Source organism: Nicotiana tomentosiformis, chromosome 12 (genome assembly GCF_000390325.3).
Source record: "Nicotiana tomentosiformis chromosome 12, ASM39032v3, whole genome shotgun sequence".
Taxonomy (NCBI): Eukaryota; Viridiplantae; Streptophyta; class Magnoliopsida; order Solanales; family Solanaceae; genus Nicotiana; species Nicotiana tomentosiformis.
The window spans coordinates 120,209,692-120,231,927 of NC_090823.1; the positions used below are offsets into that span (position 1 = coordinate 120,209,692).

The 22,236-nt window shown below is 41.3% G+C and overlaps 2 protein-coding genes across 2 annotated transcripts; both read left to right on the forward strand.

Annotated features, from left to right (window-relative positions):
• The first annotated feature begins 878 nt into the window (after positions 1-878).
• Positions 879-4,464, forward strand: LOC104110465 (protein POST-ILLUMINATION CHLOROPHYLL FLUORESCENCE INCREASE, chloroplastic). The gene is made up of 8 exons (XM_009619968.4): positions 879-1,069; positions 1,660-1,780; positions 2,133-2,217; positions 2,311-2,389; positions 2,790-2,903; positions 2,993-3,105; positions 3,735-3,845; positions 3,964-4,464. Exons 1-8 carry the CDS (start codon positions 970-972, stop codon positions 4,081-4,083), a joined length of 843 nt encoding a protein of 280 aa, XP_009618263.1. The 5' UTR covers positions 879-969; the 3' UTR covers positions 4,084-4,464.
• Positions 4,465-6,676: 2,212 nt separating this feature from the next.
• LOC104110466 (protein TOO MANY MOUTHS) lies at positions 6,677-8,326 on the forward strand. The gene has a single exon (XM_009619969.4). The coding sequence runs from the start codon at positions 6,764-6,766 to the stop codon at positions 8,243-8,245; it is 1,482 nt and encodes a 493-aa protein (XP_009618264.1). The 5' UTR covers positions 6,677-6,763; the 3' UTR covers positions 8,246-8,326.
• Positions 8,327-22,236: the final 13,910 nt, after the last annotated feature.

Genomic DNA, 22,236 nt, shown 5'->3' on the forward strand with positions numbered 1-22,236 from the left:
TCCCACCAACCAAACCATCCCTTATCTTTTTTTCTCCTTTAAGGTTTTTCATTCATCTACATTTTTCAGCTGCAGAAAATTTTGAATTTATGGATAATGTTCGTGCTCCAAATAAACTTATTACTGCATAGAATAGCTACTTCTCCAAATTCCCCGCAAATATCGTATAGCAAAATATTATTTTGCAAGACTAACTGTAACCCTGGTATCGAGAAGCAATTAGCACAATGACCTTGTTGACATCTTTTGAAAATGTAGAATGTTTCTTACCTCAAAAATACAAGGTCACCTTAATAAATTTAGAAAAGGATTGAACAATTCTCATAACTATGCCTGAACCAAGTATCTACAGTGGGACTGTGTGGGCATTTTTCATGTATTTCATAAGGATATATGGCACTATTTCCCTATTAATTACAGTTTATTTCAAAAAGAATAGTATTTTTTTATAACTAAAACTAATTTTTTAAAATTATTTATCTTTAATGAAAAAATTTATGGCAATATAAATATTTCAAAAGTTTTAAAGTCACACAAATATTATGACATATCAAAGATATCAAGTCTCAAAAATTCTATATCATACGAATTGAAACACAAAGGGAGTAACTTATACTTAAAGCTGCACTTTTTGTTAGAAAGAGTAGTTGGTGCATGTACTTTGGATCTATTAACTTAAAATTATTGAATTTGTACGTGATAATAAAGATGGCTGGCTTTTTCAACTTGGAAGGATTGAGAAACGAGAGAGAGATATTTCTTCAAATATCAAGATATTTTGGGAAGTTGAAGATTCATGCCTAAGTGTGAAAATGAAGTGGTTTGTCCGGTTCTGGGGGTTTGAGATATTTCTCCATACTGCAAAAAATTTGTATATTTGTGTGGTTGCAAATGAATTTATACCTCACGGCATACTATCCTTCTTTTATCTGAAACAGTCTCTAATTTTCTCATCCTACAGCTTCCAAAATGGCAGCAATGGCTGCAGCATCAACAAACACCTCATTATTTTCAGCAACTCGTTCTGCTTCTAATAGTAATGCAACTCCCACTGTTTCAAATGTATATGGTACGTTCTTGCTATCATTTTTCCATTTGATTGTCACAGTAGCAAAGCCGGAAATTCAGAGTAATAGAGATTAAAAATATATTAGAGTGTTACACTTAGGATTGGAATCTGTGACCTAAAATAATTTGTGAACATCTTTTGCTACTATACTGGAATCTTTCCTTGAGGATTCAATAGTTCATATAATCCAAAAGAATTGTTTTTGCCTTGAGGATTCAACCTTTAAGAGTTTTAGCATTGAACACATTATTTAGTTAAAGTTATGGGTTCAATCAAATATTTGTTGCAATTCTAGTGAATTTTACACATAAATTTATGTTGCGTGTCGAAAATACTGGATTCAGATAAATCCGGTACTGAAGAGCTAGATACGCCACTGACTTCCCCCATGTGATGATAGATGCTTAGTTCTTGTTGTTACACTAACTTTGATATTAATTCCAATGTTGACCAAAGTGTGAGAATTGAGATTTAGAGAAAAGTTGTAGAGAACTCCTAACTTGGTTAAAAGGCTAATTTTTCTGATCATTGGAATGAAATATGACCAAATTGGATAGAATGTCTAACATGTCTGTATATTGAAAACGCAGCTACAAGTTTTATGGGAGCTCACTTGAGAAGATGTTATCCAGCAACGAGGAAACTAGTACGGATTAATGGGGGAATAGTTGCTGCTGCTGTTGCAACTTCCCCTGCAGAGGAAGTCAAAGAGTAAGCTCCACCTTCCTCTTTTCTTCTGCGTTTTGATGAGATACTTGTTTATGTTGTAATTATATACATTTGTTACTCAACTGTGATGTTTTGTAACAGGGGAGTTTTTTCATCATATTACCAATGTACTTTATATTTATCTTCATCTTCCATAATCTTTGTACCTTATACTATTTCAAGACGAGTTAGCCCCAAGGATTTGTTCCCAAGTGTAGTTCAGTTCATATCCTAAATTAATGAAAATGATTTTTCTACTATTTTTGTATGCGTTGCAAGTTGGCTACTTTTATGATCGATGGTCACTTGATATGGAACTATGGAAGTTTAACAATCGCCAACGTTCATGTTACAGATACTCACTTCCGACATGGGCTAAATTTGACCTTGGAAGAGCACCAGTCTATTGGAAAACAATGAATGGTCTTCCTCCTACCGCGGTATGTTTCATATATCTAAAATATGGATAGTTTTTTTAAATATAATAGGTCTGAATTGCTTTTAAGCTTAGGTCCTAAATCTTTTTTTGACAGGGAGAGAGACTGAAGCTTTTCTATAATCCAGCTGCAAACAACATGGTCCCTAATGAAGATTTTGGAATTGCTTTTAATGGTAATTTCTTTTTTGTTTTACGGAACTTGATGCCTAATATGAATTTCTAGTTCACATAATTACTTAGATTCCAAGTTGCTTTCATGTGATCATGACCGAGGTCACGGGTTCGAGTCGTGAAAACAGTCTCTTGCAGAAATGCAGGATAAAGCTGCGTACAATAGACCCTTGTTGTCCAGCCCTTCCGTGAACTCTGCGCATAGCGGGAGCTTAGTGCATCGGACTGTCCTTAAATTCTGAAGCTAAAGGAATACTAAAATCATCAAACAAGTTTCTTCCCTTTTTTCTTTCATGTATATGCAATTTTCTTCATTATGCTACACACCCTTAATTAGATCCTGTGATATAAAAATTAGTGAACCTCTATTGAAAATGCTGAATTCTTGAGCCATAAATTCAGGAGGTTTCAATCAGCCTATCATGTGTGGTGGTGAGCCTAGGGCAATGCTCATGAAAACTAGAGGGAAAGCAGATCCTCCTATTTATACAATTCAGATATGTATTCCCAAGCATGGTGAGTTTTATTAGTTAAGAAACTTGTCTTAAATTGCATGACAAGACATATCTTTTACCCATTTTTAACATTTTGTTTATCTGTTTCAGCCCTTAGTTTGATCTTCTCATTCACGAATGGAACCGAATGGGATGGTCCCTATCGACTACAGTTTCAAGTCCCTAATGCTTGGCGAAATAAACCAACCGAGTTCTTCACTGAGGTAGCTAGCTTGATTTTCAGTAGGGGTTGCAATTTAAGCCCAAACTCATTTGACCCGCCCAACCACCTCAAAGTTGGACCGGACATTGACCCGTCCATTTGCTGAACTTGGCCCATCTTGACCCAACCTGTTTCGGACCATCTAAATTGATCCAAAATATCTTTATTTTTTTGTTTGATATGTTATATATGACCATGACAAAAAAAAAAGTCTTATTTGATAATTAAACAACTCATAAGAAAATAATATACATTAATTAAAGCTTGATAAGAGTTGCGCGGATTGGACTATGATCCAAATTTTAGCCCAACTTGACACAGTCCATCTCAGCCCAAGTTGCTTTTAGGCGGGTCAATGACCCGTCCATTTATTGACTCAACACATTTTGACCCGCCTAAAATAGCCCGACACGCCCATTTGACCCGTCCATTTATTGACTCAACACATATTCACCCGCCCGAAATCAGCCCAATCCGCCCGTTTGACATCTCTAATTTTCAGTCATGCTTTTGTCATTTTTATTATAATAGGAATATATGAGTCATGGTCACTGGCTTCTAGCTCTAGTATGATGAACTTGTATTGGTTTCTTCATGTTAAATTGACTGCCCAAATATTGTGATTTTCAGGGGCTTGCAGGGGAGTTAAGTCAGGAGGGTGCGTGTGACAAGGCAATTTTCCCGGACACGAATATTGTGATCACAAGATGTGCTATGGTTGGTAACTTGTCTGTGGAAGGAGTAAGTGTAAATCATCTTTGCTCTTTGTTTCTGTTTCAATAATTTCCTTTATTTTGATGTTGAAAGTTTTATTTCAAAGCTACAGTATTTGATTAGAAGCGACACTATGCTGATACAGGGTGATCGTTGCGAACTTGATATAGTACCTGGATGCATTGACCCAAGCTCTCCCTATTACAATCCATTAGCCAATGTTGATGATGGATCTTGTCCACCATATTCAGATGCTGAGGATTAACTTTCACTACATATGACCGATGCTTATACCTTAGTGTTATCGATGAGAGTCTTTCACACTAGGGGATCGTTTGGTAGGATACATTACATAAAATAATGCATACATTAGCTTTGTGTATGAGTTCGCCTTCCACTATTTCCCTTACCCTTCACCTTTCCCTGGTTCCTCTGCGTGATAAAGCAAACATCTAGACTTAGTAAAGAGAAACACTTTGAGTAAATATGAATCTCCAACACTATACTGCGGATACTTGAAATGTCCAGTTATACAAGTAGAGCATTTGTACTGGTATATTGTGCAGAACCTTACGGAACTTTGATAATTACCTGTTAGCAATTTGGTATATAGCCGAAAAAGCTCTGCTAGACGATTCTTCTTGTACTATTGGGTGTTGAGCCATCCCCAAACCCCTTGGAACAAATGCCATTATTTGTATAAACTTATTAGAACTGAGCATATCGCCTAAAGAAAATTAAGAACATATATACATCGTGTTGAGGTTTTATTTTTTTTTAAGATGTAATATTCTTAAAATGAGGGTGAATGGGAAATGGAGGGAAAATGAAATTTTGAGTAAAATTTTAAGTTTTCCCCTCTTAACAATGAGACATTGTCCCATATTGGAAGTGAAAGACATTTTTGGTGGGTATATATATAATTGCTCTTCTTGTAGCTCTTAAAGAGTTAAGAAGAAAGCAAGCCTCGCGCCGTCGTCGTCGTCGCTCGCTCGGCTTCGGCTACGGCTACGGCTTCGGCTTCGGCGATTAATTGATTAATTTTTTGGACCAAATTTATTTGTTAATAGTACGTAAGATTATCCGTATTTGTAAACGGATATTTTCCAATCCGTGTATTGATAATTTGGCAGCCGGATAATGGTCTTCCCACCATGAAGTGCTTGCTCCACAAATATGAAGTGCTTGCTCCACAAATATGTAATGCTTGATCCACCATGAAGGGTGGACGTTTGGTCTTGCACTCCTTCTTGGCTGCTATATATATGAGCAGCAAATGTTGAAGAAATACTCAACTCAACATACAATTCGCTCAACAAATTGGCTATACATTGCACTCCTTCCTCTCAGAACTTCCATACATTTTTCTGAGTATATACTCCTTCGTTCTGCATTGTTTTTTAACTTCAAACAAAGCAACTGTAAGTGTGATTTGCTACCGAACTTTGTGTTCGCCGAAACACTGGGGTTTGAAGTACCGCTACACCAGTGTGTTATTCGTTCTATCCTGGGAGGAAATAATCCATTACCTTGGGTACTAGGAGGGGATTAAATTCCTTAAGGAAACACTGTGAATTCAGTGGGCTCGAATTTATTATTATTGTTTCATTACGTTAACTTATATTTTGCAGAATTAATATTTACAAATACAGGAATATTGACCGGGAATAACACATCGTTCAAGTCCAAATCAACAGGTTAAGTTAAATCCACAAAATTCGTCCTAAATCCGCCTCTCAATTTGCAACAGCTCCATAAGGAACTTTACAAGAAGTGATTTCAGGACTAAGAGAGGAGGAATATTCAGTGGAACTCTCTGAAAACAGAACTAAGTGGATTACGCATTCTTAAACGTTTAGTAACTATAACATGGCATGATAGCTGAAACTAGACATAATTTTTATGTTCGATAAATGTTCTCGAAAATTGTACAAGGATGCTTAAAAGATAAGCAGAAAGAAAACCAGGGGGAATTTATGTGGAGGGGGTTGGGTACATGCACCATGCTCCTCTCCTAGGTTATGTATAAACAATACTAACTTTTCAGATTTGTGGTCACTCATGCTCAAGTGTTATTGCTATTGTTTGTTTATTACTTCCTTTTCACTGTTTTTGAGCCAAAGGTCTATCAGAAAAGTTTCTCTATCTTCGTAACACATTATCCTCAGACCCCATTTGTAAGATTTTATTATATTTTTTGTTGTTGTTGTCACCCATGCTCATCTGACTATTTTGTTGCTTCTAAGTGGCCCTTTTGACCCTCAGGGGTTTGATCCCCATATAGTTATTTTTAATGTAATATTTTTTATAATTAATAAATAAATAAATCCCTAATTTTCCATGCCTTTTTTTAATTAACATAATGATACACTTATATTCTTAAAATTCTAGATACACCTCCAAAGAAAACATGTCAAAAGTATAAGGGATGCTTTATGCAAATTATATTCGGCACTTAACTTTATAATGTAGTAAATAATACTTAATAACCAACAGACTAACAGCTACTTAGGAAGAATATAAAGATTGGTTAGACATGTTGAGACTTGAGTTGAGACTAATTCCAAAGTTTTTACTTGTATTTTATACCTTTCTTTCTCCTTTTTTCTTACATTTCTTTTCGTTGGACTTGATAAGTTGAGAATTCGGCCCAAATCCTCACCCCATAATGGAGCCCAAGCCTACTTGTAAGTGGGCCTAGATTCGCTGACGTAGAAGCAGCCTCAAACCCGTGATTGTGATAAATGCTCAGTAACACACAACTCTGCATTTATTTCATCTCCTCCTCATACTCGTGAATCCATAATTATCCTACTTAAATTTATGCACCCACCATTTTTTATTCACTTGTCACACACTCCAACCTGGGAATTCAATAAATTTCCCATCTCTTATAAAATACCCCTAGAAATTCAGACATTATAACAAGTTTCTTTCATTCCAACATGGCCTTTTTTCTCTCAATACAAGCAACTTTACTACTATTTCTTTCCTTCTTTCCACTAGGCTGGTCATTCACCGTTATAATGGCCGATTCGGGTACGCCTTCAGCTCTGGTTGATGCACCACAAACTGGCTACTCTATGAATAATAACCGTGCACGAACCGATCCTCGTGAACGAGAAGCTGTTTACGACATTATGAGGGCCACGGGGAACGACTGGGCCACCGATATCCCTGACGTTTGTCGTGACCGATGGCACGGAATCGAGTGTATGCCGGACTACGACAACGTCTACCATGTTGTATCACTTTCTTTTGGAGCATTGTCCGATGATACAGCATTTCCTACTTGTGATTCAACTCATTCTTTCATTTCACCTTCTGTTACAAAACTTCCACATCTTCGAACTTTATTCTTCTATCGTTGCTTTAGTAACAATCCTCAGCCCATTCCAGCATTTCTGGCCCAATTAGGGCCCACTTTACAGACACTAGTTTTAAGAGAAAATGGGTTCACAGGGCCCATTCCAAATGAATTGGGTAACTTAACCAGTTTGAGAGTCCTAGATCTTCACAAGAACAATCTCAACGGTTCAATACCGGTTTCTCTAGGCCGGATCACCGGTTTGAGGTCGTTAGATTTGAGTGATAACAAACTAACCGGTTCAATTCCGAGTTTGACTTTCCCTCAGTTAAATGTGTTAGACCTTAACCAAAATCACCTTGCGGGTTCAATTCCATCCACACTCATGAAGTGTCATTGGCTTATAAAGCTAGACCTGAGTCGCAATCGCCTCTCAGGCTCAATACCTTACTCCATCGATAACTTAAACAATCTCATCCTCATGGATTTGAGCTACAACAGTTTAACAGGTTCATTCCCAATCTCGCTCAAGAAATTAAATTTTCTCCAAGCCTTAATCCTCAACGGCAATCCAATGGACTCTGCTACTCTACCAGTTAACGGGTTTGATGGTTTCAAGGACTTGATGATTTTAGCTTTATCGAATATGAATCTTCAAGGTTCAATACCGAATTCTCTAGGCCGGTTGCCTAAAATTCGAGTCCTTCATCTTGATGGGAATCAATTCAATGGCTCAATCCCATTAAGTTTTGGTAATTTAAATAGCTTAAGTGAGCTCAGGCTAAACAACAACATGTTAAGTGGACCTATCCCATTTAAGAGAGATATGGTTTGGAGAATGAGAAGGAAAATGAAACTTGCCAATAATGAAGGGCTTTGCTATAACAACGAAAATGGTCTTGGAGATGATCTAGAGACGTTGTTGGATTCGGGGATTGGACATTGTGGAGATTCCAAAACAGAACCAACAAAAATAGTGGAACATATTTCAACACTTAATAGAGGAAGTATTTCAAGATCAAATAGTGACTCAGGTGTTACATTGAACAAATTACAACTTCTTTCTAAGAGCTTGATTCAGTCGGCAACTTTAGTTTTGTTTGCATTCCATTTATTATGAGAAATTGTTTAGTGGTTTGTGTACAGTATCTTTTTTGTCTTTCAGCCTTTAAATGTAACAAAGCATCATAATATTAAATACGAGGGGTGTTATTATTTTCATTCTTCTTACCTTTTCTGGTACTTTGTCAATGACAATTGCAAAATAATTGTCGAAGTCTCAGGACTTGGTCTTAACTAGACTAACTATTTTCAAACAAACTTGGGCAATATTACAAAAAACACTTAACATCTAAATTCGAGATCATGCTTGCAGTTGGAATGTTAACATGGATATGACCATGTATATTAATATTCCAGCTTACAATAAAATTAATGAAGGAGGTGAATATAAACGAAAGTCTCTAATTGTATTTTCTGATTAGCTGCCAAGAAGAGAGCCTCTTCATATAAGACTTTTAGAATGTACAAAACGATATAAAAAGGACAGAGCTTCGTCTGCTTTGGAAAATTCATCAAAGATATATTGAGTAGTTGTTAGAGGGTATTGGCTGTCACAGTTGAAAGAATCTACATTGTCTTCAAATTAATTTAAGTCGATGTGATTTAAGCAGGTGAAGAACTTTCTTGGAACAACCATAGGCTATGCATAGAGGCGCTGTAAGAAATTAATGCGCAGCCATTAAGACACAATTATACCATTAATCTAAAGTTAGAGTTTAAGCGTACAGTTCAACTCTATCGATTTTGGGATGTCTACAATTACCACATATTCAAGAGGCAGAATGCTCTAGGGTTTTCTAATAGAAAGGAGGTTGGCCTTTATCTATAAAGAGTGTTTACCCATCATAGGTCAATTGTTATTGTGCCTCATTTATCCACACACATAGATTAGACCTTTTATTTCTCCGCCATCGTGGCCACATCGTTATCCTTTCAGACTATAACCAAATAATGTAAGTCTAAATTCAAACACGCGCACGAGCAGATGAGCAGAGCAACCACGTTAAAGAAGCAGCTAGTAGCAAGATGGGCAGTTGATAGACTCATTGAAGAAGTAATAAGTCGATTTCGTTGGCACAACAACAGGGCCATTGTCCCAACCAAGCTCAAGGACATGTCCCAATTAATCATGCCCAAATCCAAATGGACTTCTCCACAAGAACTGGCCATACAATTCTTGTCCTGCTTCAGTCCTTGGCTAATTCCTTCGCATCTGCAAAATCTTTATCACACTCGGTTGCAAAAGATCAACGAGTTGCAAATTGAAGAGGCTATAATTGATGAGGGAATGGTTGAGATTCAGTCCAATTGTATCTTATATCTTCCATTTGGTTTGACGTAGTTACGCAAGAGTACTGAGTCTGTAAAAGCTTGCATCCAATCTGAGTTCAAGAAGATCCATAGGGTCATTACTAAAGCCCAAAACCTGAGGCTAAAGGCGGTGGAAATGGCAGTGAGGGAGCTGCTGAGCCAAACTGAGGCAGTAGATTGCCTTAGCAGGAAACTTGTTTTACCAAGCAGCTACGCGGCACAAATTGAGCAAAAGTTCAGATTCTGGAAGAATAATTTCACGCAACTTTCGGTATGATTATTGTATGGGTCAAAATATGCCCTAAAATATTTAAGATAAAATAACACTAAAGAAAGAATCCTCGAGCCGTCGTCAGTCGAGGTCGAGCACCGTTGATAAAGCTGTAACGATTAGTTTTCGAAATACGATATTAAAGAGAATATTCTAGTGGATATTCTCTACACTTGTACTATTAGGGTTTACTAGGAAAATGTCTCGTTTAAATAGAAAAAGAGACAATGATAGGGGCATGTGACATTCATTTTGTAAGAATAATCTTTTGACATAAGATTCTCTCTCTTACTAAGATACAAACACTACCTTTTCATCAAGATTCTCATTCATATTATTATATATTTTTCCATCAGATCAGAAAATAGTTCGAACATTCTAGGATTTGTCTGTCACCCATCATTGTCGGAAGGAACAACCATCTAGCTCATCCTTTATTGGGTGAATCACTCCTCCTATTTACTTAAATGTCATTTATTGTTATTCATTGCTATTAAATGTTATATTATTGCTCATACTTTTTAGAATAGTTATTGCACGTTGCTGTCTTTCTTCCACCAGATCTATTTGACGCTAGTCATGTTTTCAAACTTCACATTTAGAAATATTATTGTTAATTAGGTTTAACCCATTATCACATAAATTTAATTATTTGAACTAAGAGTTATATTTTTTTGTCAAACAATTTGGCACCGTCTGTGGAGATTTCTTAGTTAAGCTTTTAGTTTCTTCTAGATCTACAACTAACACGGGTCACTAATATAAAAACAAAAAAGAGCAAAAATAAGATATCCTTTCTTAGTGTGCACACATTCTAATATGGCAGGTAACCGAGAAGAAAGGACGAGAATAATAAATGACCTCCCAACCAACCTCATGAACGTCATCAACGAAAGCTGTGAAACGGCAGGCGAAGACGCAACGCCCAGTGCCTCCCCTAGGCAAGATGGTTCGCCGCCTCCTTACTGCAACATCACAAAATCTCTTGGTAAGGGAACCTCTACATCTGTGGGGGAGGAGACGCCCCCAGCTGTAAAAAAGCTCCTCAAAGCATGGCTAACTGACATGCTAACCAGCGTCCTCAACAAGCTCGCCAGGGACACGGCTACAAAAAACACAAGGACTTGCACTATACAACCAACAGACGAGCAGTGCAACCAACTCCCTCTTCCTCCAACGAAAGGTATTACTCACAATGTCATTAATAATGCAGGTGACAACGCTCTCGCAGCCATTTTGAAAAGGATGGAAGAAATAGAGAATAAGAACAAGACACTCCGAGATCAAATGAAAGAACACCATGAAAGGGTCGATAAATTACTGGACCGCCCCAAGTTGTTGCCAAAGAGTTATGCCGGTTGTACAGTGATGATGCGGCCCCACATGCTATACCAAAAACCTTTAAAATGTCGCCCTACCTCAGGATATATGACTGCACAATCGACCCCGAAGATCATGTGACTCATTACGTCATCGACGTAAAAGGAAACAACCTCGCTAAGGAACACGTGTCTTCCATTTTGCTGAAGAAGTTCGGCGAAACCCTCACTGGAGCAGCATTAACACGGTATTCGCAGCTACCAGCACGCTCCATTGAAACCTTTAAAAAAATGGCCGACAAGTTCGTAGCGGCTCGCGCTGGAGCCAAAAAGGCCGGGGCAAGAGTGAACGACATATTTGTCGCCAAACAATCTCTAGGAGAAGGATTGAGGGTCTTCCTCGTCCGGTTCAACCGAGTGAGGATGACTTTACCAAACGTGTTCGAAAGGATGACAGTCGCAGCCTTTCAGAACGGGTTGAGCAGGGATGGTTCAAGAGCAACGAGAAAACTGTTAAGTCAGTTGATGAAGTACCCTCCAACCACTTGGGATGAAATCCACAATGATTATTGTGCCGAAGTCCGTGCAGATGAGGACGACCTCAACGGACCAACCCATCGGCTAACCTCAGTATAAGCGGAGTCAAGAAAGGATCGAAAAGACAACGCCAGAAGATATCACTTGATCCCACGACTTAACATGGAATGAAATCAACCATACATCAGGGCGGCTATCGCACCTTCCCCTCACTACGAAGAAGGGCGTCCAGATCAAGGACGGTAACTCATCGGAACAATAGAGGTATGCCCTTGTTGTCTGCTCATAATTTTTTGTGTGTCACCTACAAAGATAGTCTACGCCCTAGAGAAGCCCGGACCAAAAGTGAAGTGGCTGCCAAAGATGAGATCAGACCCTAACACCAGAAAAGTCTAATGCCCTCTTTGAGTTCTACCATGAACGAGGGCACAAAATGGAAGACTGCATCGCACTAAGGCAGGAGGTCATGAATATGCTACGTCAAGGACATCTTAAAGAGTTGTTAAGCGATAAGGGAAGAACAAATTTCGCCAGAGGGAGCGAACATCAAGGACTACCCAAACCACCCTTACCAGCCCGTACCATCAACATGATCATCAGAGACGACGCCTCTATCAACAGCGTGAAATTCACCACTACACACAAACTCAAGCGACCCATCACCCGAAAACGGTATGACAAACTCGAAGAAAGTATCATCTTCGACAAGTTAGATGTCGACGGTTTGGTCTTTCCTCATCATGACGTTCTCGTTATTACTCTGCGAATTTTGGATACTGATATTAAATGTATTATGATTGATGACAGGAGTGGCGCATGTATTATCCATCCCCGAGTACTTACCCAAATGAGGCTCAAGGATAAGATAGTACCACGCTGCATCACACTAACTAGTTTTAACAATGCAGTTGAGCGGACATCCGGGGAAATTACTCTCCCCGTTTTGGCTGGCGGCATAACCCTCAAAATAACATTCTACATCATGGACTAATACACCGCGTACAATGCCATAGTGGGGCAACCGTGGATACACCCCATGAAGGTCGTCCCCTCCAACTTATACCAAGTCATCAAATTCCCAACTTCGTGGGGAATATTCAGCATATGAGGAGAGCAGCGCATATCTCGGGAATGCTACCGAATCGCTTTAGACAATACGATCTCCCAACAAAGGAAGGACAAGGAAAACGAGGCATAGCAATCATTAGGGTCGAGGTCGGGGGACAACGAGGTCGGGGAAGGCATCAAAGATCTCGACATAGTCGAAGCCACAGGGCTAACGACCACAGGTAAATTCAGTCAATTCTTAAAAGCTAACACGGATTTGTTTGCTTTCAGCCATTCAGATATGTTGGGAATCCCAAAGGAGATCGCCACGCACAAATTAAACGTCGACCCCTACCACCCCCCGATGAGGCAGGTCAGGCGTAAATTCAACTCTGCAATAAATGATGTAGTGCGCGAAAAAGTGGAAAAACTATTAGAAAATGGTTCCATAAGGGAATCAAAGAACCCCAAATGAGTCGCCCACGTGGTAATGGTTAAAAAAAGAATGGGAAATGGCGGATGTATGTAAACTTCATAGACTTGGACAACGCATGCCCAAAGGATTCATTCCCACTGCCTCACATTGACCAACTTATTGATGCCACGGTCGGACACGGACTGCTAAGTTTCTTGGACGCTTACTCATGCTTTAATCAGATCCTCATGGAAGAGGAAGATCAGAAAAAAAACCACATTCATCACCCACCAAGGAACGTACTGTTACAGGGTCATGCCCTTTGGATTAAAGAACGCGGGCGACCTATCAAAGGTTGGTGACGAAAAAGTTCAAGGATCAGCTCGGCAAGATACTGGAAGTATATATAGATGACATGTTGGTCAAGTCGAAAAGAGGAGAAAATCATATCGATCATTTGAAAGGAGACTTTCGACATACTCAGACAGTACGGAATGAAACTGAACCCAGAGAAGTGTGTGTTCGGCGTAGCCTCAGGAACATTTCTAGGGTTCCTCGTATCACAACAAGGGATCGATATCAACCCTGACCAAATTAAAGTCATTGAAGGGATACCCGAACTCTTAACCACCAAAAAACAGGTACAAAGATTAACTGGCCGCATCGCCGCCCTATCAAGGTTCATCTCGCGGTCGTCAGATAGATTCCATAAATTCTTTGGCATACTCAAGAAATATAAAGGCCTCCAATGGACTTCGGAGTGAGTCCAGCCTCTGAGAGAACTAAAGGAATACTTGTCATCGTCGCCCTTGCTTTCAAAACCCGAGCCAGGTAAACGTCTCCTCGTTTATCTAGATGTATCCGAGGTAGCTGTGAGCGCTGCCTTAATTCCAGAAAATAAAGGTACGCAATCTCCCATCTATTACATCAGAAAAACATTAGTCGATGCCGAGATGAGGTACCCGCATCTAGAGAAACTGGCTTTGGCCTTAGTCGTAGCTTCACGGAAGCTTAGACCATATTTCCAGTGCCACTCTATCTCAGTCATCACAACTTCCCCCCTAAGAAGCATTTTGCATAAACCCGAGCTGTCGGGGAGGCTAGCCAAATGGGCCATTGATCTCAGCAAGCACAATATCACATACTAGCCACGGGAGACGATAAAGTCACAAGTGCTCGTTGACTTCGTCGTCGTCTTCAGCGCAAAAATAATGCCTGAAGTCGAAAGGGAAGCCCTCCGAAATCCCCCCCAAACACAAGACCTCTAGGTCCTATACACTGACGGTACGTCTAGCACGTCTGGGTTCGGACTGGGACTCGTACTTGAAGTACCAACATGCGAAGTAATTCACCAGTCCATAAGGTGCCCGGGCATGACTAACAACGAGGTCGAGTATGAGGCCTTCATTGCAGGTTTGAGACTAGCACTCAAGTATAGGGCAAAATGGTTAAAATTATGTTGTGATTGCCAGCTCATAGTCAACCAAGTCATTAGGACTTTCCAAATCAAGGAACAAAGATTGCAAAAATACTAGACCAAAATATGCAAGTTGTTGCCCGAGTTCGACGAATGTCAGCTCGACCATATTCTATGAGCACAGAACGCCAAGGTAGACGGCCTCGCCAAGCTAGCCGCGGCTACCAAAAGCATCACAACGGGATACAAAAACGTGATCCATATTTTCAACTCCTCACTAGACCAAGTCAAGGTAAGACCCATTAACTTAACTTGGGACTGGCGCAATCGTATTATCGCATACTTATAGGATGGTACGCTCCCAGGCGATAAAAAAGAGGCCAGGAAATTAAGAATGCAAGTGGCCCGATACAGTATCCTCCACAACGACCTGTATAAGAGAACCTACGACGACTCTTTAGCAAAGTGCCTTGGCCCAAATCAGACTCGGCGCGTCCTTGAGAAGATCCACGAAGGCCATTGTGGGGCTCATTCCCGGCAATCGAATACTGGTAAGATGCCTCATATGGGCGGGATATTATTGGCCCACCATAAAAAAAAAGGCCGCAGACTTCGTAAAAAGATACGAGCAATGGCTAGAAGTATGCCCCACTGATTCACCAAGCAGGCAAACACCTCCACTCTGTCACCTCACATTGGTCGTTCATCAAATGGGGAATAGACATCGTAGGCCCCCTCCCGGCAGGATGAGGTAACGTACGATTCCTTTTAGTTTTAACTAACTATTTCTCTAAGTGGGTGGAAGTAGGCGAATTCGCCCAAATATGGGAACAGTAAGTAATCACTTTTATATGGAGAAATATAATTTGTCGGTTCAGCCTTCCCAAAGAAACCAGCTACAATAACGGACCCCAATTCACGGGAAAGAAAATCGTCAATTTTTTTGAGAAATGGCATATCAAAAGAATACTCTCAACCCCGTACCACCTCGCGGGAAATGGGCAAGTAGAGTTCTCCAACAAATCAATACTAAACATCATGAAAAAAAAGCTCGATGATGCCAAGGGACGTGGCCGGAAGTCCTACCAGAAGTATAGTGGGCATACCGAACAAATCCAAAAACAACCACGAGAGAGACGCCCTACTCTTTGGTTTACGGGACCGAGGCAGTAATACCAATTGAGGTCGAAAATCCAAGGTACTCCCATGAGAGCGGCACAAGCAACGACGAAGGCCGAAGACAGGAACTCGACGAACGAAGAGATATGGCTTATTTAAGAATGATCGCCCAAAAAAGCAAGCATAACATTATTATAACATGAAAGCAAAGGTCAGGCCGCTCAAAATCAGAGACTACGTACTAAAAGCTAAAACCCAAGCGAGCAAAGATCCCAGAGAAGGTAAGCTGGGAACAAATTAGGACGGTTCGTACAAAATCACAACAAAAGCGAATAAAGGATCATTTGAGCTAGAAACAATGGAAGGAAAGCTACTACCAAACAACTGGAATATCAGCCACCTCAAGTACTTTAACTTATAAAGGAAAGAGTGTCCTAAGTCGTACTCTTTTTTCCCTCACTTGAGTTTTGTCCCAATTGAGTTTTCTCGAGGAGGTTTTTAACGAAGCGATGAAGGGAACACTCCAAGTCAAAGTACGCGAAGGCTAAGCCCTGGTTACTATTTGTTTGCTAAACCTTTCACTACTCTCCAGATCGACCAATGAATGGACTAGATAGACCGGGACTGGGACTGGAACGCCAGCCAACACCCAAAATCTGTAAATTTCTCCAAGTATGTAACAAATGCAACAATATCAAGGCAATAAACTTTATATTTACCAGCGTATCTCTCTTAAAGTTAGGTTATATTCGACCTCGCTCGAACTAACACCTGCCGTACCTCGGCCATAATTAAATTTAGGTTATGTTCGACCTTGCTCGAACTAACACCTACCGTCCCTCGACCATAATTAAGTTGGGTTATGTTTGACCTCGCTCGAACTAACACCTACCGGCCCTCGACCATAATCAAAGTTAGGTTATGATTCGACCTCGCTCGAACTAACACTTACCGGCCCCCGGCCATAATCAAAGTTAGGTTATGATTCGACCTTGCTCGAACTAATACCTACCGGGCCCCGACCATAATCAAAGTTAAGTTATGATCCGACCTCGCTCGAACTAACACCTACCGGCCCTCGGCCATAATCAAAGTTAGGTTATGATTCGACCTTGCTCGAACTAACATCTACCAGCCCATGACCATAATTAAAGTCAGGTTATGATTCGAACTCGCTCGAACTAACACCTACTGTGTCCCGGCCATAATTAGAGTTAGGTTATGTTCGACCTCGCTCGAACTAACACCTACCGGCCCTCGGACATAATTAAATTTAGGTTGTGTTTGACCTCGCTCGAACTAACATTTACCGGCCCTCAGCCATAACTAAACTCAGGATATATTCGACCTCGCTCGAACTAGCATCTACCGTCCCTCAGCCATGACTAAGTTCAAATATGTTTGACCTCGCTCGAACAAGAAACGAAAGCAAAAAACATGCAAGTATAGAAAAACTAACCACAGAAAAGGAAAGAGATGCAGAAAAAAAAATATGGGCATTACATTTCATACTTAAATGTTTTTTTTATAAAGGCTCGTGAAGACGCCGACAAAAATACACAAGCTTACAACAAAATAAAAAAGAAGGAGAAAAAATATTGGTCGCCTCCATCGGGATCTTCAGCACTATTGCCCTAAAAATCGATACCTCGGCCGTCTCGATCCCCCTCTTCGTCATCACCATTGCCCTCAAGGTCTGCAGCATCATACCAGGCGTTCTCTTCAAGCTGGTCCACGTCCTCCTCCCCCTCATCATCACCAGCCTCAGGCGTGGCGGGATCATATCCACAAATGACCCAAGCCACACAGGCCTTAACACGAACGTCATTAAGGGCGGCTGCAGAAATAGACCCCACCTTATACAAATATCGAAACACGTCCAACTGAGCTTCAACATGAATCTATTCCTCGTACATGTCCCGGGGAATGTTTGGGAAGTTTAAAGTGTGATAGGAAGACGGTTGCGCAAGCAGTTGAGCCTTTTCAGCCTCTAAGGCGGCCACCAGGTCCTAAAGGAGGGAGTTGTCTTTTTCCAAATCTCCAATCCTCTCATCCAATCTATCTTCTTTTGCCTTCGCCGTAGATTGGTCAATCTCCCGCTTGGCCCGGAGAGCCCTATTCGCCAACTCTAACATCTCCGATTTTCTCCGAGCCTCCAAACGGGAAGACTCCGCCTTCTCAAGCTCGCTCTGCTTCTCGGCGAATTCGCTATGAAGGACCTCCATCTGTAGCCGGAACTCTTCCAACTGCATGTGCAGCTCGATCACTTACGTCATAAGGTCACCACATTGAGCCTCTACGGCTCTGCTAACTTCGAGTTCTTCCTCCTTACTTCTCAACGTTCCCTCAAGGACACTACAATACTCGATGACTCTCACCAGTTCGTCATCCTTCTCCGTCAATTCATCACAAAGGGCTTGCAAATTGCAGCCCTCACCAAACCGCCTGTGAAACTCCCGGTACTTGCCACGGTACTCAAAATACTTGCGTTGCAGCTTCTCAAATATTGCCTTATGATTCACCTCTATTCGGGCGCTTTCAATCTCCAAAATCATGGTCTGTAATCATAAATACACAAGCTTACAACAAAATAAAAAAGAAGGAGAAAAACTATTGGTCGCCTCCATCGGGATCTTCAGCACCATTGCCCTGAAAATCGATACCTAGGCTGTCTCGATCCCCCTCTTCGTCATCACCATTGCCCTCAGGGTCTGCAATATCATACCAGGCATTCTCTTCAAGTAGGTCCACGTCCTCCTCCCCCTCATCATCACCAGCCTCAGGCGTGGCGGGATCATATCCACAAGCGACCCAAGCCACACGGGCCTTAACACGAATGTCATCAAGGGCGGCTGCAGAAATAGACCCCACCTTATACAAAACTCGAAACACATCCAACTGAGCTTCAGCATGAATCCATTCCTCGTACATATCCCGGGGAATGTTTGGGAAGTTTAAAGTGCAATAGGAAGACGGTTGCACAAGCAGTTGAGCATTTTCAGCCTCTAAGGCGGCCACCCGGTCCTAAAGGAGGGAGTTGTCTTTTTCCAAATCTCCGATCCTCTCATCCAATCTATCTTCTTTTGCCTTCGTCGTAGATTGGTCAATCTCCCGCTCAGCCTAGAGAGTCCTATTTTCCAACGCTAACATCTCCGATTTTCTCCGAGCCTCCAAACGGGAAGACTCCGTCTTCTCAAGCTCGCTCTGCTTCTCGGCGAATTCGCTGTGAAGGACCTCCATCTGTAGCCGGAACTCTTCCAACTGCCTGTGCAGCTCGATCACTTGTGTCATAAGGTCACCACATTGAGCCTCTACGGCTCTGCTGACTTCGAGTTCTTCCTCCTTACTTCTCAACGTTCCCTCAAGGACACTACAATACTCGATGACTCTTACCAGTTCGTCATCCTTCTCCTTCAATTCATCACAAAGGGCTTGCAAATTGCATTTCTCACCAAACCGCCTATGAAACTCCCGTTACTTGCCACGGTACTCAAAATACTTGCGTTGCAGCTTCTCAAATATTGCCTTATGATTCACCTCCCTTCGGGCGCTTTTAATCTCCAAAATCATGGTCTGCAATCATAAAAAGAGAAAAAACATAAGGAAAGCGAAAATGAGAATGCCCCCGCTAACAAAGGCAAAGCACTAAACAAAAAAAACACAATAGACCAAAAATCGAAGCCCCAAAATACTCACCTTGAGAGCAAGGCCGACTATGCTTCTCGACAAGGTAACATCATCCAACTCTTTGAGGGGTTCGCCCTCCACGTCGGAGCAAAGAGGGCCGAGGGCAGGGACTACGTTCTCCGTATTCTTCAACAGATCACGATCCATGGGGATCACAATGGTCCTCGTAGATCCCTCCAGCCTCACCTCGAGCTGAGTAAACCTTCCTCCATCATCCTCAGGTCAACAACGTCAATGTCTGAACCCATCTCGTAGCCGTCTTTGGCGATGCCTTTTCCTTTCCTATAGGCTGGAAAAGAAGTATCATCGGCTAGCTGCGAAGTCAACGACGCCTCTTGCCGCGAAGTGTCAGAAGCCCCAGTGACCAGCCCTTAGACTTTCATCATCGCAGAAGGGAGAGACACGCCCTCATCGGCCTCTACCGACCTCGGAATCTCAGGCGCTGGCCCGACATCGTCTTTAATGACAATAGTCACCGTCTCACGAAGCGTAAAATCACCCATCACCGAGTCAACGGCCCGGGCAACCCAGTTGCCAACGTCCACCGATCTCCTCTTACGGGGCATCAGGTCTCCATCACCTGGCAACGACTCATTTTCCTCATCTATGCGATATAAGAGAGAAGCCGAATCTTTCGCCGCTGAAGTCTCCACAGACAAAGAAGGAATTGATGCGGAAGAAGCAGCGGGCGGAACCGAGGAGTGAGCAGAATCAGTCGAGGTTGTAGATGGGACAGAAGCTGAAGAGGCAGCAACTTTCCTCTTAAGGGAAGTACAAAAGGATAAGAAAGTCAGTAAAAACAAACTACAAAAGAGAAATAACTAACAGGACAAAGACAAGAGTAACTTGCCAGTCGAGGGGGGAGCTGGCCCAAACCTTTTGAAGAAGCCCGACCACTGACGAATCCCCGCGATGTGATGGAGGAGATGACCGACCCAACCAAAAATGTCCTCGACCAAAGGAGGAGGCGAGGTCTTGGCTGCATAAGAAAAGGACGAGAGGTCAGAATCCACAACTAAGCAAAATAAACCAAGTACTTACATGCAAGGGAGTGAGGCGTGTACGAGTGCAATTCCAAGCTTCAGGGAAGCCGTCGGCGTTGGCTAACCCAGAACTGGCGGTTAGCCTTGTCATCCATCTTCACCACCAGTCATTTGCCTCATCGGTGGTGGAGATTCAACATCGTCCCCCCTACAAAAGCTGGGGGCGAACAGGTGCATCAGGTGTCAACGTGTGATATCGACCCTGGCCAACTCCGCAAACTTAGTGAGCATCCTTATGAACTTGTAAACATACGGCGCGAGTTGAGCCGAGCAAACACCATAGAAGCGACAGAATTCCTCCGCCAGCTGGAGGAGAGGAAAAGTGTAGCCGACGTGAAAGGGGTAGGCGTAAAATGCGCAATACCGAGGATGGTGGTGTTGCACTGCATCCTACCCGTCAGGGATCAATTCGACATGATCAGGAAGGTCGTATTTCACCTTGAACTCTAACAAATTAGCCTCCTTCATCGCCGACTTAAAGGTTCCGGGTTCATCTTCAAGCGGTTTTGAGAAATCGTCTTCTCCGCATGAGGAGGAAGAAGAATCGCCAGAGGGACTGGGTCACTTCCCTCGCTGGGACCAGAAGGTATGTTAGACATATTTTCAACAAAAGAAAGGAAGGTATCAAATAACGGAGAATTAAAAACGATAAAGATCGTTAGAACAAGAGGCGAAGATGCACAATAATGGAAGAAGAAGATACATGTTTTTGGTGCAAAGATTTCGTAAAGGTTGAAATTATACCCACACACCCCTATTTATAGGAATTCAAGCATCGTAACCGAGCAATTGATCCATCTTTACTTGGCACAGTAACCGAAGCGGCAGATTCAATCAAAAGACGCACGCAAAATGAAGCAACACATCAGAAAAATGCATCATAATGACGCATGACGTCACCTTGATTCATGGACAGCACAACTCCAGAGTTTGCGGCTCACAAAGGGGCACCTTGCCAACTCGCCTCAATCATCACAACCTGGTTAGCCCGTCCAATCGTTTCAGCGGCAATAAACGAAATCCGCTCATCAAGCCTGCCTAAGGCCGACCTCAATAAGCGGAGGGACTAACTGTATAGATCAAAATCTGTCCTAAAATATTTAAGATAAGATAACACTAAAGAAAGAATCATCGAGCCATCGTCAGTTGAGGTCGACCAGGAAGCAACGAGATTCGTGGTCGAGATGTCAACAATAGTCGAGGTCGAGCACCATTGATGAAACTGTAATGACTAGTTTTCGAAATAGGATATTAAAAAGAATATTCTAGTGGATATTCTCTGCATTTATACTATTAGAGTTTACTAGGAAAATGTCTCATATAAATAGAAAAAGAGATAATGATAGGGGGGCATGCGATATTCATTTTGTAAGAATAATCTTTTGACAAAAGATTTTCTCTCTCTTACTAAGATACAAACACTACTTTTTCATCAAGATTCTCATCATATTATTCCATACTTTCCCATCAGATTCGAAAATAGTTCGAACATTCTAGGATTTGTCTCTCACTCATCATTGTCACGAGGAACAACCATCTAGTTCATCCTCTATTGGGTAAATTACTCTTCCTATTTACTTAAATGTCGTTTATTGTTATTCATTGCTATTTAATGCTATATTATTGCTCATACTTTTTAGAATAGTTATTGCACGATGTTGTCTTTCTTCCATCAAATCTGTTTGACGCTAGTCACGTTTTCAAACTTCATATATAGAAATATTATTGTTAACTAGGTTTAACCCATTATCACATAATTTTAATTATTTGAACAAAGAGTTATATTTTTTGGTCAAACAGTTATGGCAAATTGCAATAAGTTCCTGTGTATAACATTATTTGGATGTTATGCGATTAGATTTAAAGTAGCTAGTTTCCTTTGT

Coding starts and splice junctions, on each gene's coding strand:
- LOC104110465 (XM_009619968.4), top strand. CDS start 970: ATGGCAGCAATGGCTGCAGCATCAACAAACACCTCATTATTTTCAGCA. Junction 1,070..1,659: donor CACTGTTTCAAATGTATATG/GTACGTTCTTGC, acceptor TTGAAAACGCAG/CTACAAGTTTTATGGGAGCT. Junction 3,846..3,963: donor GTAACTTGTCTGTGGAAGGA/GTAAGTGTAAAT, acceptor ATGCTGATACAG/GGTGATCGTTGCGAACTTGA.
- LOC104110466 (XM_009619969.4), top strand. CDS start 6,764: ATGGCCTTTTTTCTCTCAATACAAGCAACTTTACTACTATTTCTTTCC.